The sequence below is a fragment of the Zophobas morio genome, unplaced genomic scaffold (genome assembly GCF_036711695.1).
Source record: "Zophobas morio isolate AGI-343-1 ecotype UQ-CSIRO unplaced genomic scaffold, CSIRO_AGI_Zmor_V1 ptg000008l, whole genome shotgun sequence".
NCBI classification, from domain to species: domain Eukaryota; kingdom Metazoa; phylum Arthropoda; class Insecta; order Coleoptera; family Tenebrionidae; genus Zophobas; species Zophobas morio.
Window position 1 is genome coordinate 2,533,780 of NW_026972113.1, and position 17,079 is coordinate 2,550,858.

A 17,079-nucleotide genomic window follows, 5' to 3' on the forward strand; every position below is an offset into this window, starting at 1 on the left:
ATTGTGATTTACTGAGCTCCGGTTTTAAAGCGGACTTCCTGAGCTTTAAATGAGAGAAAGGCGGCCAGGCGAGGCATTTTTCGCTCTCTATAAAACAGTCAGACCTTGTTGTTTCTAAATAAAAAAAAATGATGTCACTTCTGTCGAAGATCTCATAGCATGATGAGGTAGCGTTCAGCTTAACCTATATTGTTATGTCACGGAAGCAGCATTATCGGTTTCGTTGCTTAGCAACGGGGGTCATTTAACAATTGACAACACGACTGCATATAACGCAAATTTGTCACTGAATAGGAGACAAATCGCCCTAATTTATACCGAATATGCTTGGACGGTTCGGTGCTGACATTTATCTTTCAGAGAACGGGACTGAAGTTGAAATAATAGATGGCCCAGATACGTTTATTTTGACATTTCTAACGTTTACATGTTTGTTTCACGATATATCTTACTCAGCTACGACTTACTCAGGTCAGGAGTTCGTTCGGATAATGTGCGATTTCCGGATTTCCTCTTAATGCCACCGCGGTTATACTCTTATATTGTCTTCAAAGTGGCTCCTTAAACTCTTGTTTTGCTGCTAATGGAAAATGACTGATCATTTAGATATATAATAAATAATAGTGGGCCAAGTATTGTGCCTTGAGGAACTACTAGCTTTGTTGCTACTGTTACTGGAAATTTTTGATCAAAATGTATCGCTCATCCCCCCTAACAAATTGATGACGTCACCTCAAAATTTTGCTGAATGTACCCTATTTTTTTTAATACAGTTTGTCTCAGAAAAATTAATGACTGAGTTGTTAAGAAATCAGTTTAGAAATTTAACTCGTTACTATGGAAATATGCAATTTAACAACTTTTAAAATTAACGAGTTTTTATGGGTTTAATAGGGGCAAAATCAGTCTTATTTTATCAAGTGCTAACCCCGCCCACCCGCCCCCTATTTTCTCAGAATTTGTCATTTGCCAAAATCATTCTTATCTTAGCAAGTACTAGCCCGCCCACCCGCCCTCTATTTAATCAGAGGGTATAGCGTCTGCCAAAATCAGTCTTATTTGAGCAAGTGCTAGCCCCACCCACCCGCCCCTATTATCTCAGATGATGGGCGGGGTTATTGCTTGCATATAAGACGGTAGCCCCACCCACCCACCCGTTTCCCGTTTTGATGACCCTTCTTATTGGCTGTGAGATGGAAGTTGCATTTAAATTGGCAAATATAATAGAATATAAATTGAACTTTTTTTTTTAATATAATTTTGATACTTATTCGAAAAACGACCTTGGCGTCAACTGTTACATAGAAATAAAAAACAATCACATAAAGTAGGCACAATGTAGTACAATTTCAAACGACGTCCTTGTCCCCGAGCCAATGAAACAATTTATTAAGGTGGAGCTTGAGTGAGTGGGAGGAGCTTCAGTAATATTGGAGCGGAGTTAAGTTTAGGATTTTTTGCAGTCTTATGAATATGCAGTGGCCTGGAGAAGTGAGCAGCGTTTACAGTTGTACCTCATTGTGTCTACATTACATGATTTGTAAATGTTTCTATGTAAAGTCGTTTTTTGAATGAAAATACAATTTTTATTAAAAGATATTTAGTCGTAGATTCTGTTATTTGTCAAAATAAAATTCAACTTCTGTCTCAGAGCCAATAAAATGGGTCATGAAAACGGAGTAGGGATGGGTGGGTGGGGCCACTTTTTTCTTTGAGATAAATCTTACATTCTGTCGTTTGTTAAACCAAAATTCAATTCCTGTTTTACAGCAAATAAAATAAATCAGTGAAATTGAAAAAGGAGGTGGGCGGAGTTAAGTTTAGACTTTGTTTGCTGTCTTACGAGCAAGCAATAGCCCCGCCCACCCACCCTTTCTTTATTCTAGTGAAGACTCTTAATATTGTTAATTAATAACATTATTATTTTATTAGAATCATACTCAAATCTGTTATTGTTGGAAAGAAAGTAGATAAAATGTAAATAAAATATCTAGAAAAAAACAGGTGTTAAATAAGTAAACGTAAAAACTACATTATAACACGATATTACTGACACTCCTCCCACTCGCACAAGCTCCACCTTAATAAATCATTTCATTGGCCCAGAGAAGAGGAGCGGCGTTTACAGTTGTAAGATATCGTGTCTACTTCATTTGATTTTTAAATATTTATTCCTAAAAGCTGACGGCAAAGTCGTTTTTCGTATAAAAATAAAAATGCTTTAAAAAAATATTTAGTCCTCTATTCTATTATTTGTCAAAATAAAATCCAACTTTCGTGTCAGAGCCAATAAAATGGGTCATCAAAACGTAGTAGGGGTGGGTGGGTGGGGCTACTTTTGGCTTTGAATTAAATCCTACATTCTGTCGCTTAGGATGAGTTAAGTTTAGATTGTTTCTCCAGTCTTATCAGCAAACAGTAGGCCCGCCCACCCACCCTTTCTTAATTCTGGTGATAACTCTTGATATTGTTAATTAATGACCATATTTTTACCTTTTTGATTCCTACTCAAATCTGTTAAATCGTCGGTGAGAAAATAGATAAATTGTAAACAAAATATCTAGAAAAAAATCAGCTTGTGTTAAAAAACAAACTTGAAAACTATATTAAAACATAATATTTGTGATGCCCCTCCTACTCGCACAAGCTCCACCCTAAAAAATCATTTAATTGGCCAGGAAAAGAGGCATGGCTTTTACAGTTGTACAAAGTCGGGTCTACTCCATATGATTTTTAAATATTTCTCTCTAAACGCTGACGACAACGTCGTTTATCAAATAAAAATAAAAATGTTTAAAAAAAATATTTAGTCCTCTATTCTATTATTATTTGTCAAAATAAAATTCGATTTTCGTGTCAGAGCCAATAAAATGGGTTATCGAAACGGAGTAGGGGTGGGTGGGTGGGGCTACTTTTGACTTTGAATTAAATCTTACATTCTGCCGCTTGGAATGAGTTAAGTTTAGATTTTTTCTCCAGTCTTATCAGCAAACAATAGCCCCGCCCACCCACCCGTTCTTAATTCTGATGATAACTCTTGATGTTGTTAATTAATGACCACATTTTTACCATTTGCCAAAATAAGACTTATCTTAACAAGTACTAGCAAGTATTACGCTTTGAAAAAATAGTGAGAAAATAAAGGGCAGGTGGGCGGGGGTAGTACATACTTACTAAGATAAAACTGATTTTGGCAAATCACATACCTTCCAAGAAAATAAAGGGTGGGTGGGCGGGGCCAATACTTGCCAAGATGAGACTGATTTTGTCAAATGATATACCCTCTACCGTTCATTTTCTTAGAGGGTGTGTCATTTGATAAAATAGGGGTGGGTAGGCGGGGCTAGTACTTGGTAAGATAAGACTGATTTTGGCAATTGACATCCTCTGGGTAAATAGGGGGCGGGTGGGCGGGCCTAGTATTTGTTAAGATAAAATTGATTTTGCCCCTCTTAATCTTGTTAAAATTTGCGAAACTTAAAGTTTTTACAAGTTTAATAGGGGAAAATCAGTCTTATTTTATCAAGCGCTAACCCCGCCCACCCGCCTCCTATTTTCTCAGAATTTGTCATTTGCCAAAATCAATCTTATCTTAGCAAGTACTAGCCCCGCCCACCCACCCTCTATTTAATCAGAGGGCATAGCGTCTGCCAAAATCAGTCTTATCTGAGCAAGTGCTAGCCCCACCCACCCGCCCCTATTTTCTCAGACGATGTCATTTGCCAAAATAAGACTTATCTTAGCAAGTACTAGCAAGTATTACCCTCTGAGAAAATAGTTAGAAAATAAAGGGCACTTGCTAACATAAGTCTTATTTTGGCAAATCACATACCTTCCAAGAAAATAAAGGGTGGGTGGGCGGGGCCAATACTTGCCAAGATGAGACTGATTTTGCCAAATGATATACCCTCTACCGTTCATTTTCTTAGAAGGTGTGTCATTTGATAACATATGGGTGGGTGGGCGGGGCTAGTATTTGGTAAGATAAGACTGACTTTGGCAAATCACATAGCCTCTATGGAGAGAGGGTGGGTGGGCGGGGCTAATACTTGTTAAAATAAGACCAATTTTGGCAAATAACATAGCCTCTGAGAAAAGAGAGGGCAGGTGGGTGGGGCTAGTACCTTTAAGACTGACTTTAGCAAATGACGTGTCCTCTAAGAAATGTAATTAAATTATTATAAGAAAAAACACTAGAGGCTCCAAAGCACTTCCAAATTCTTTCCAAACAGGAATATCGAGAACCTCAAAATTCAAGTCAGAAGTCCAAAAATAGGATACCGAAGTTCCCTAAAATTCTTTTAAATAATTTACAAGCAAAATCTCAAAGGGCTTCCAAAATAATACACCACGGTCTTATTTTAGCAGCTACTAGTCCGTAACACCTACCCACCCTTTTCTAGGAGGGAGTTGTCATTTGCCAAAATGAGTTTTGTCTTAACAGGCACTAGAACCCCGCCCACCCACCCTCTCGTTTTTTAGGGAGGATCTCAATTGCCAAAATCAGTTTTATCTTGGCAGGTACTAGCCCCGCCCACCCACCCTCTCTTTTTTTGTTGGTTTTATTTGGTTTATAATTGATAAATGTCTTTTTTTTTTTTGATTTATTTATTAATGAAAAATAGCTTGTTTTATTAATAATAATGCACAACGATTAATGACTACTGGTTGTTATGGTTATTAAGTAAGCCTTTATAAAATATAATAATATATAACGTACTGAAGAGTTAATCCGCCATTTTCCAGATATCCGGCATAAGATTCGTAGTTTAGTTAGAAAAACATTAAAAATATTTTATTGAGTTTATTTTTATTAATTGAAATCTGTGCTTACGGGACTAAAGGATTAATCCTCTCGTCTCGGTTGAAGTGAATTGCGGCTCTGGGTGTGATCCGCTCGTAACCGCTACAAGTGATACGCGGTATAATACAATGCAAGTTATTATATTTATTATTATTAGATATACGTTAATTTAATAAATTTTATAACGAAACGCGGGTTGCTGACCTCAGGCAGCGCAAAACACTGTATAAACCCTCTAAACGAAATTTCGTTCGTGTTTTGAAAGAAGTTTGCATAATACAAATACCTGAAAAATAGAACCTGATGGAATACGCTTCCGCAAACATGCACTCAGGTGCGTTTTTGTACTTTTTTTTATTGATGTTGCGAATATTCAGCGTACATTCGTTGCTCCGCGCATTTTTATGCTCTCTCTGCAGACCACAAATATTGCTTTAACGAATATACTCATAGCTGGAATATCATGCAAGTAAAACACGATGTTCGACGGTCTCACTACATCCCATAAAAGAAAATTTTAAACAAGTTTAAACGAATTGTAATTACAGTGTTTTTTGTTTGTTTTCAGATAAGTTGTTCGGCAGGCCCTCAACGTACTCGACGGCTTTTTTACGCAACAATGTCAAAGGTAGGACCGTTACACCTCTATTGCAACTCATTTAGTAAACAACACCGATATTTCGTTCATTTTTCGCGAGAACTCATTCCCGGACCCCCACGTAGTAGCCGGCAGATTGCCCAAACGGAAAACTTCTCGGCGACACCAGCTGCGCGAAGATTATTTTCTTTAAAGTGTTATAAAAATGTGTAGGGATCAAGAAGGATCTCTTTTTTTATTTCACATAAATAATATGTCGGTTTTTGGCTCGTAAATTCCACGCAAATCCACTCGTAGATTCGCCGCAATTTTTATTCGTCGGAGCCGTAATGGGATTTTTGCGTTCGAAACAATGGTGGATGCGCCGGGATAATCCGGCTGTCATTAGACCAATCGTTTGCATTTTCGGCGGCGATTGTGTTTTTATATTCCGCTTAAATGTGACACCTAGAAATTTTTTACGTTGTGTTTTTTTAGTTCGAGGAAGCGGATTTTCGAATTGCTGCGTTGTTACCTGCATTAATTAATAAGTTAACTAACTACTAGCTTCGTCTATATTTTGCTTAATAACGTCTGTCTGTGTCGATCTTCAGAAGTTAATTACTGGTTGTCATGTTTACTTTCCGCTTCGCTGCTTTTTCAAATCACAAACTATACGTGCATCTTTAATTGAGGTCTATATTTAGTATTACTTAGCGATATTTTCGAGTACGTTTCATGTTTATGCATTTTGGATGTTTTTCAGTTCGTCGTTTGTTAGTTATTCCTTTTGACTTAACGTTTCATTATTCAAGAAAGTCCCGAGGGAGTGCTGCGATTTTAGAACTTAAAATTTCCGAATTATAAATTTGAAAGGAAAAATTCGTTTAGGAGGGAGCCGCAGGTAACGTATATGTTATGAAAAAATTAGTAAATAAACGACTCGTGTCGTAAAACTTGCCCAATCGTGTGTATATGTGGTGGATGCGCCCGGTCAACTAACCAAATCAGCACACACCATTACGTTTGTCATACAATTGCGAAAATTAACGTCCAAACAGCACACTTTACGACGTCGTAGAGCCCTGACTGACTTAATGTCTTGCTAAATTGGTTTTCTCGTTCTCTCAGTTCAGTATAAACCCATAGACAGGTTTTCCACGCTGATAAGAAGTTACTTCTCCTGCATGATACGTATAAGCCAACAATAGAAGTTTTCTGTATCGAAATACGATTTGGACGGTGGAAACAACGGCGTTTCCTGAGAGCCACGTTCCCGAATGGCTTCCGGTGCGGCGATGAAAATCGTATATATCTTCATAATGGTCACGATGGTGCTGATGTCGATACCACGCGTCGATGCCAACGTGTCATGGTAGATTAATACGCGAAATTCATTACCATATGGATGGAGGAGAACACGCAGCGAACTGTTAATGTCGCCGGTATTGATTCCACGTCCCGGAGTCATCAGAAAGTCCGTGGCAATTAACAATATAATATTTTCAAAAAGTTCGCTTCCAGTTTCGTTGGCAGCACTCCTCGTCGCGCTAATTTCTCTTAAATACGTAGTGGCGTCTGCGGAAATTGCGCTTTTTGCTTAATTTATCCGCGCGTTTTTTATTGTGAAATACGCACCACGTCTGTGCACGCTTTCTTCGCGTTCTAGGTAAATGGTCGCGAATACATCATCCGATGGGATTACAAGAGCAGAATGGGCCCGACTAAATTCATTTTTTTCCGCCTTATCTGCAGTGGTTTTTTGAAAACGGCTCCACGAACACTCATATTTTACTTAAATTGCAGAAACATGCGACGTTTTGAAAGCGAAAGCCACGACACGGTGATGCATGAGGTCCCGTTCTTCGTATAACATGTGTAATTTAACGACGTTATGTGTAATTTTGAAGAATATTATTTCGTGCCATTCATTTTTAATTTCGTCCTGGGGGAAATGCATTCTGCGGGTCAAGGGGAGCCTGGAGTGCAATTAAATTCCAGGGGCTTAAATCAACGCAGCGTGAATCGCATTGAATCGAAACTTCCTCGAATTGATCGCAATTCAGCTTGATTGAAAATTTTTCTCATTTAGATCGAATCGCAGTTCGGCTGTGAGTTGAATCGATCGGATGAAGCCGGCGGAGGGACGGTAGTTACTTAAAAATTAAACTTAATGCGGGGTTGGTGTAATGGTCGAGTGCATTTATGTTTTTTTTTGTGAGAAACATTGATCGTGTTATATTTTTCTGTGAGGGCTAAACACTGTAATTGCGTCAGACTGGGAAAGAAGGAACGGAAAGTACGGAATCAAACCGGATTCACAGCGAGGTTCGTATCTGTTTGTCGAGTTTTATCACTTTTGAGTCGAGTGGTATTATTCTTCGCTAAAATTGCCTCCTTCAACATTATTACATGGCAGTTATGAAATCTCCATCACTTTTGTGTTCTGGAGTGTTGTAAAGACACCCGAGAGGAATGGCGACATTTCTTAAAAATATAAATGTAGACTTCTTACCAATGTAGTCGTTATTCACCATTTGTAGCTTAAGTATGAGATAGAATCCGGATTCAGGGGCGTCCAACCAGTTATTTACACTCCCAAGTTTCATGTTTACCGCACTGTCTGTCACTCAAGATGGATCAATACGCATTTTGAACATCGACGGAGTGCATGCATTATTAGTATTATTGTGCTACTCCGGCTAAAATTAACGAAAACATTCTGACTTTTATTAATAAAACTAAATAATCGTCGACAACAGGACTTAAGAAATGCTGTGCGGTCAAAATTGTCCTATGACCTCCCTGACGGCGGCTCCTCGTAGTTTCGCGGCTACTTCGGATCCTGGAGAGGCGGTGACGCCGAAAAGAGGTGGTCGGTAGCGCGGTTGTAACGGGTTCGTGCTCATTCTTCACGTCCTCAGACTGAAAAGTTTATCAATGGACTCTTACTTCTGAAGCAGTGTTTGACGGTTCACCCGATTTCTCTGTACTCCGCGCCAGACCAAATGTAAACAAATTAACCGAGTGTGTTTTCGTAATAAAGTGCAATAAGAATCTCTTAAAGAAATACAATCATATTTTTATTTTCCAAAAGTAAACTACGTTTGTTTAATGGATAGATTATCACAATTAAAATTTTTAAAAATAGAACTTTATAATTTCTCAAAGAAGCGGGATTTCTTGGACTGTACTTCAATGAACTTGAACAAATCTTTTGAGCTTTTAGTGTTTTATTTTTTTATGAATTTGAAAAAGTCTTGAGTTTGTTTTTTTTAATTCGGAAAATTCTTGGGTACGTACCCATGGTGTATCATTTCGGGAGCCGGTGTAGATTTTTTTTTTGTAAATCACTTAAAACAATTTTCGGGGAATTTTGGTGTTCTATTTTTGGAAAATTTAATAAGACATTCTTGGGGTTCTAGGTTTTCCTATTTGGAAAGAACATGAAACTACTTTGGGCTCTAGTGCCTTTTCTTACAATAATTTTATTAAATTTCTTACCTCATTTTCCAAAATCGGTCTTATCTTGGCAAGTATTGGCCCCGCCCACCCACCCTCTCTTTTCTTAGAAGGTATCTCATTTGGCAAAGTCAGTCTTATCTTACTAAATTAGTCTGATTTTGGCAAATGGCATATCTTCCAAGGAAATAAAGAGTGGGTGGGCGGTGCCAATGCTTGCCAAGATAAGAGTGGTTTTGCCAAATGATATACCCTCTACCCTTCATTTTCTTAGAGGGTACGTCATTTGCCAACATCAGTCTTACCTTAATAGGGACTAGCCCCGCCCACCCACCTTCACTTTTCTTAGAAGATGTCATTTGCGAAAATCAGTTTTATTTTAGCAGGTACTAACCCCGCCCACCCGCCCTCTATTTTTTTAGAAGGATACTTGCGAAAATCAGTCTTATCTTAGCAGCTATTAGCCCCCTAAGAAAGTAAAAGGCGAGTGCGTGGAGCTAGTACTTGCTAAGATAAGACTGATGTTGGCAGATGACATACCTTCCAAGGAAATAAAGGGTGGGTGGGCGGGGCCAATACTTGCCAAGATAAGACTGATTTTGCCAAAAGATATACCTTCTACCCTTAATTTTCTTAGAGTGTAGGTCATTTGCCAATATCAGTCTTATCTTAGCAGGGACTAGCCCCACCCACCCACCCTCACTTTTCTTAGAAGTCATGTGATTTGCCAATATTAATCTTATCTTACCAAGTATTAGCCCCGCCCACCCGCCCTATATTTTCTTAGAAGGATGTCATTAGCCAAAATCAGTCTTATCTTAGCAGGTATTAGCTCTCTAAGAAAATAAAAGACGGGTGGGTGGAGCTAATACTAGCCAAGATAAGACTGATTTTGGCAGATGACATACCTTCTAAGAAAATAAAGGGTGGGTGGGCGGGGACAATACTTGCCAAGATAAGACTGATTTTGCCAAAAGATATACCTTCTACCCTTCATTTTCGTAGAGAGTAGGTCATTTGCCAATATCAGTCTTATCTTAGCAGGGACTAGCCCCACCCACCCACCCTCACTTTTCTTAGAAGTCATGTAATTTGCCAATATTAGTCTTATCTTAGCAGGGACTAGCCCCACCCACCCACCCTCACTTTTCTTAGAAGTTATGTAATTTGCCAATATTAGTCTTATCTTACCAAGTATTAGCCCCGCCCACCCGCCCTATATTTTCTTAGAAGGATGTCATTAGCCAAAATCAGTCTTATCTTAGCAGGTATTAGCTCTCTAAGAAAATAAAAGACGGGTGGGTGGAGCTAGTACTAGCCAAGATAAGACTGATTTTGGCAGATGACATACCTTCTAAGAAAATAAAGGGTGGGTGGGCGGGGACAATACTTGCCAAGATAAGACTGATTTTGCCAAAAGATATACCTTCTACCCTTCATTTTCGTAGAGAGTAGGTCATTTGCCAATATCAGTCTTATCTTAGCAGGGACTAGCCCCACCCACCCACCCTCACTTTTCTTAGAAGTCATGTAATTTGCCAATATTAGTCTTATCTTAGCAGGGAGGGGCCCCGCCCACCCACCCTTACTTTTCTTAGAGGATGCCATTTGCGAAAATCAGTTTTATATTAGCAGGTACAACCCCGCCCACCCACCCTCTATTTTTTAGAAGGATCTCAGCCAAAATCAGTCTTATCTTAGCAGGTATTAGCCCCCTAAGAAAATAAAAGGCGAGTGCGTGGCGCTAGTACTTGCTAAGATAAGACTGATTTTGACAGATGACATATCTTCCAAGGAAATAAAGGGTGGGTGGGCGGGGCCAATACTTGCCAAGATAAGACTGATTTTGCCAAAAGATATACCTTCTACCCTTCATTTTCTTAGAGAGTAGGTCATTTGCTAATATCAGTCTTATCTTAGCAGAGACTAGCCCCACCCACCCACCCTCTCTTTTCTTAGAAGGTATCTCATTTGGCAAAGTCAGTCTTATCTTACTAAATTAGTCTGATTTTGGCAAATGGCATATCTTCCAAGGAAATAAAGGGTGGGTGGGCGGGGCCAATGCTTGCCAAGATAAGACTGGTTTTTGCCAAATGATATACCCTCTACCCTTCATTTTCTTAGAGGGTACGTCATTTGCCAATATCAGTCTTATCCTAGCAGGGACTAGCCCCGCCCACCCACCCTCACTTTTCTTAGAGATTATGTAATTTGCCAATATTAGTCTTATCTTACCAGGGAGTAGCCCCACCCACCCACCCTCTCGGTTTTTCTTGGTTTTGTTTCTGTTTATAATTTATAAATCTTACAATTTTTTTTTTTGAAAAATTTGTAGGTTAAAGATTTTTAAGTTAAGGGTTACTGGATTTACAAGTTGTGATGAAATAATGTACATTTCCGGTTTACTGTACTAATGCGAAGAGCAAGAGACAGCATTTACTCATAGTGTATTGATATAACCTAAAAGACGACTTAACTAGAATTATAGTATAGTGGACTACTATACTAAGGAAGTATTGTAATGGGGTCAATCTGGCGTTTCATGATCCCTAGTGTCCTAAAAAATAGGTCCTCCGTTTCCGTCTGTTTGTCTGTCGTGTGTATCCTATTTGTCTGACAGTCCCCACCAACAATGTGATGACGTTACCTCAAAATGTTGCATTTTCAATGTAATTGAAATTTCATAAAATAACATACGTGGTTCATGAATTTGCTTTAATTTTTACCCTAGACACTCATATTTTTTTCTTTCGTTATGTAACGTAAAAAAAAAATTTAACTTTTTTATCATCGTCTTTTTAGCATTTTGGTGAAATTTTTCATCGCGTGTATTTAAAAATCAATATCTCTATTATTGATGGAAATTTCGTAGCGCGGTTTTCACCACTGTTTTCAGGTTATACAACTCGATAAATTACCCGGGTAGCATTCGTGATTTTTTTTGTCGGAAATAAGGTACTCTAAAAAGAAACTTGTGCCGAAGAAGCTGTCTCATTTTCAACAAAATAAATCGATAACGTTTTCCACATAATGAAAACAGTGGTGAAAACCGCGCTTCGAAATTTCCATAAATAATTGTTTGAATTTCAAAAATACGTGATGAAAAATGTCACCAAAACTTTTAGAAAGCTGGCCGCATTGAATGGAGAAGTAAAAACTACCCAAAATGACAATTGTTAGTTAGTTATTAATGTTCCCGATTTTAGGAAAATACTGACCGCACATTAAATAAACGCCATTTTTAAATATTTAATGTGCGCTTTCCGTTTACGTGTACTTTATCCCCCAGAAAAAAACGACGCTCGATATTTTTTCTACGATTGTGAATTTTTTTCCTTTCTTCATTGTTCCTGGTTTCTCTGCGAATTGCAAGAAAAAAGAAAAATATAGCTGGGAGGGCTTTCACTGTCACCTGATTGCGTTCATTATTACAACGCGAGCTCCTCTTAATTGAAAATAAGAGCAAAACCCTAAAGCCCCGTTTAAATTTTAAAAGCAATAATTACTAAAATAATAGTACGCTCTCTCGTGTACACGAGCGTTAATCGATTACCTAGGCAAGGAGTTCTCGGCGGAAATGTGATGATTACTGCTTTAATTACGTTATTTTGTCCTTGATCAAGCGAATAGTTTAATTAAGCCAATTAACGGTGTAACTAAACACCTAGACGTTCTAATTCCGCCACTACATGAGACACAATGCTTCTGTTTACAATTTTTTAGTCGCTGTGACTCCTCGTTGTCAATTATTTTTGACGTTTGAAAAGCATTAGCAAAGTATTCCAATTTATTCCGTCCCTTCACACTCTTTTGTCATCCTGCCACATCATCCCCTTTAACTCACGATATGAGAGATTCCTTTCTTGTGCAAATCGGACTCCTCTAGCATTCAGTCCTAGAGAAACATAAGCCAATAGGGGCGGCTTATATTAGTTTTTTCCTCCTTGCAGTAAATACGGCGCTTTGAATGCAATCACGAATGCGGTCAAGGCCTGGAAAGTTCGAAACCGTACCACGACGTTATTCCGTCGAAAGCTCCATTCAAAACAAACAAAAGCTCCACGTTATTGTAATTTTCCTAATCTTCCAACAATGACTTTCGTGGAACGGACTTTTGAAAAGCGACGACTCTGTCACTGATTAGTTGGTGTGTTAGTTCGACGGGGATGATTTTGTTGGACGAAAAAGAAACTCCGGGCGATGCAATAATTTTGAAGTAGCCGGTTCGATAGTTTCGGGGATTAAATAAAATTGCGGCAGACGACAGACAGACGGAAAGCCATTTTCGTGTTACATGAGCTGTAAAAGGCCAAGAAACACGAAATTAGACAATACTTCCCCTGTAGTTATCCGTAAAAATCCGGGAATGTGACTGGAATGCCACACGTCTCCGTCAGTGCGATACACGATGGCAAATGAGGCAGAACATATGAAATGAAATGGGCAAGATAAAAAGGAATCGACGTGAAATATACGTAGAAAATGTAGTTACGCGAACAAACACCTCCTCGGAGACACCCTTGCTGCGATACAAACAGCTAAACAAAAGTTCACGGGGGAATTACACGGGTTATCCTTGCGGATATTGCGAATAAGGATCCGGGAGCGTGATGCGGGTCCCTTTCCTGTTTACTTTAACGCTGAAATAATTAACATTTTACTCTGTTAACGATGATTAATCGAAGATCATTATCGATTTTGATAAAACTTTAATCAGGGAGGTTAGAGGGAATTACTCATAAAATTTAAATACTGACAGGGGCGGAGGATATTGCTGTTGGCATTAAGGTGATTAAAGTATAAATGTTGTAAATTCTCTTTGATTACCGCACGGAGCAATTTGTTAATTATTTGTTGCGAGGAAGTCGATGTTTTTTCACAAAGTGGAAGAGAATTTGATCTTCGTTGGGGTTAAGGGACGACACGTGGTCTTTGAAGATGAACCACTCATCAATAGGAAATTTTAGCTGGATGTAGACTTTACGATATTAAGAAATAACCCCATTGTGTTTTCCCCCGAGTAAACAGTGTCCAAGGTGTGTACAAACATTTTCGTTTCATTGATGCGGCGATCCAAGCTCATATTTCTCCCCGGCGAACGTAAAGCTTTCATTCTGAACGATTGACGTTATCATTGGACGTCGTTTATGTGTTTTCAAAGGGGAAGATTTCCCCCCGAGTGAAACATCGCTTGGAGGAAGTCCGCCTGGACGCGTTCGTCTCCCGCGACTATCCATTTTTAACTTTCTAACAGCACTTACGCGTCTTTTTCTTATTTCTTCTCTTGTTTATTAACACGTTTTTCAGGCGACGTTTTCCGCTCGCTTGTCTCTAGATAATCAAAGTTTTACGTCGACTCGATGATGAGTAAAAGGGAATGACTTGGCGTTTGCCGTTTCGTTTCGGCCACGTGATGGATTCTGCGTGAGGATTTCGGTATGCAAAGAGCCGAATAAATTGTTGCCGAACCGGCAAAACGCTGTAGATGAGGATTGGACGATTTGTTCAGCCGTTCGGAAAAATGAATGGAATGATAAACGGCGTAATTGGGATGGGGTTTTTATGATAAACAATTGAAGAGTGAGTGGGAGTAAATTGGAAAGGACGATTTTGGGGGTAATGAGGTATTGAATGTGGGGGTTTTAAAACCGCGTGTGTGATTTGGTTGCGACGTTTTTTGTTATTTAGAATTCAGTTTTCACCTTGAATAGCTGCATTTCTGTGATATTCGTAGCCGGTAATGGCCAGATCCAGTTCGACTGGTGTAGAAGTGGTGAAATGTCAAACACCCGCGTCAAGTCAAGGTACACGGAGAAAGCATTAATAGCTACAGTCTGAGTAGGTTCTTTAATCACTCAAAAATGTCTCGGTTAGAGTTTTTCCATAGTAGTTACATATCCAGTAGTTAAGTTTAACCTGTCGATTAACCACCAGTTTCGAATGACCCAACTAAACTTTAAAGACCCCTCGGCAATACGGTTATTCTATTCCCTCTGCGATATTAATCCGCTTTTCCCAGATTTTGCCATTGAAGTGAATTACATGACAATGTTGTTGCAATTGTGGCTATGCTAATGAGAATTCGATATGCAAATTTTATATTATTTAGTCGCCGATGCATGGTCGGGTAGAGCCGATTAACGATAATATTAATTTAATTTCGTCATGTTTTAGTGTAGTTCCGTATCGGGGCTGACAAAAACATTTGTATCGAGAGAAATTAAACAATGATTGATGATTTTTCTGATAGATAGTGAATCAAATTATCGTTCTATTAATGGACGATAACGCTTTTGATGCTACTGATTGATACTTAGAACGTAATTTTTGGGGGCCAAAATGTGGGGGTTGTAATTGAGAGTTGAGGTTCACGCGCTCCAAACCCGGAAAACGCCTTTCTGTTATTAACTCAGGTGGTGGAAGTGTTCGATTCCATTTCATAAAGCTTTATGTGGATGATAACTCCCACAAAGGCTTTCAGTTTTCCAACTCAGGGATAAAATGGCTTCAGTCCTATTTTGTCTCGATATACTCAAAATTGAAGTCCGAATTTTAACTTCTTGCTTCCTATGTCCTACTAGCTTGTCTTTGTTGAGAGAACTTTTCAACAAGATTGCTCAAATCATTGGTTTTCCAAAAACTTTCACGCCCGGAAACCGCGATAAGAGTACCAGAGACACCGAAAACCGGCGTACCGTCCAGGTCCGATCCCCGTTTCAACGTAGCCGCCTCCCCATAATCCGAAGCAGTCCTATCCAGTGAGGAGAAGTCGCCGGAGAGACTATGGGACGACTGTGACCGTATTTGATTTCTTTTTTTTTTCTGTCCCTCTCCGGCGAGGAAGCTGGCGTTCGAGCAACCGCCCCCGTAGAAAAGGCTGTTTTATTATTTTTTCAGATTCTTCAGGCTCTCCAGTTTCTTCAGATTCTTCAGGATTATTTAAGCTTTTCGAGCTTTCCGAATTCTTTACGTTCTTCGCGTTCTTCAAGCCTTTCAGGCTCTTCTTGTTCTTCACTTTTTTCAGATTCTTCAGGGCAGGCCCTTCACTTTCTTCAAATTTTTGAAATTCTTCAGACTACGGAGTTCCGGGATTTTCTTCCAGATTTTCCAATTTTTCATGTTGTTCAAGCTCTTCAGACTCCTTAGGTTATTCAAGGTTCTGAAGCTGTGCATTCCCGTCAGTTTCTTCTGTGTTTCTCCGGATTCTTCAGGTCCTTTAGGGTTATTCACATTTTTAAACTCTCCAGAATCTTCAAGTTTATCAGGCTCTTCTAGCTTTTTTTCAGAATCTTCAGGCCCTCCAGTTTCTTCACATTCCTCAGACTTTTCGGGATTAGTATCATGTTCTTGAAGCTCTTTAGGGTGGTCAGATTCTTCAGATTTTTTAGACTCTTCTTGGGGCTCTCCAGTTTCTTCACATGTTTCATCCTTCCCTGTTTCTTCAAATTCTTTAAGATTAAGTTTTCCAGGCTTTCCGGGCTTTTTACGCTTTTTAGATTCATCATGTTTCTGAAGCTCTTTAAATTCTTCGAGCTGTTCAGACTCTTTAGCTCCTCAGGTGCTTCATATTGTTCAAGCTCTTTATATTCTTCAAGCTCTTCAGATTTTTGGAACTATTCAGGTTATGAGGGTCCTCAGGCTGCTCATTTTCATTAGATTTTTCATGCTCTCCAATTTCTGTAGATTCTTTAAGTTCTTCAGGGTTATTTAGACTTCTTAGGCTTTTCAAGTTCTTCATGTTCATCAAGCTGTTCCAGTTCTTCAAGCCCTTGAGACTTCAGACTCTTTAAATTATTCAGGTTCTTCGGGTTATTCGCTGTTCATTTTCTTCATCTTATGATATTTTGCAGATTCTTCATGCTCTTAAGGTTCTTCAGGTCTTCAGCAATTATTTTCACCATCTATAGTTTTTTCATATTCTTCAGGGTCTCCAGTTTCTTCAGATTCTTTACACTTTTAGGGATTAGTATCATGTTCTTCAAGCTAGTCTTCAGGTCATTCTGGTTCTCAGGTTATTCCAGGGTCTTCATGCCCTTGAGGCTCTGCAGTTTCTTCAAGTTCTTTAAGATTTCTCAAGTTTTCTAGGCTTTCCGGGCTTCTCAGGTTATTCACGTTGTTCAGTCCCTTTGGGTTTTTCAGGTCTTACGGGCTCTTCACGGTCCTTAAATTTTTTTTCATGTTCTTCAGGTTCTTCATGTTTTTCAAGCCCTTCAAATTATTCAAGCTTTTCAGACTT

At 38.9% G+C, this 17,079-nt stretch overlaps 1 protein-coding gene across 3 annotated transcripts in view; it reads left to right on the top strand.

Annotated features, from left to right (window-relative positions):
• The window catches only part of Kuz (kuzbanian), a 148,606-nt gene that overhangs the window by 53,454 nt on the left and 78,073 nt on the right, over positions 1 to 17,079 (top strand). For all 3 annotated transcript variants that reach the window (XM_064050296.1, XM_064050297.1, XM_064050298.1), the window contains exon 2: positions 5,373 to 5,432. In XM_064050296.1, coding sequence (XP_063906366.1) covers positions 5,373 to 5,432 — 60 coding nt within the window. The remainder of the gene's footprint in view (positions 1 to 5,372; positions 5,433 to 17,079) is intronic.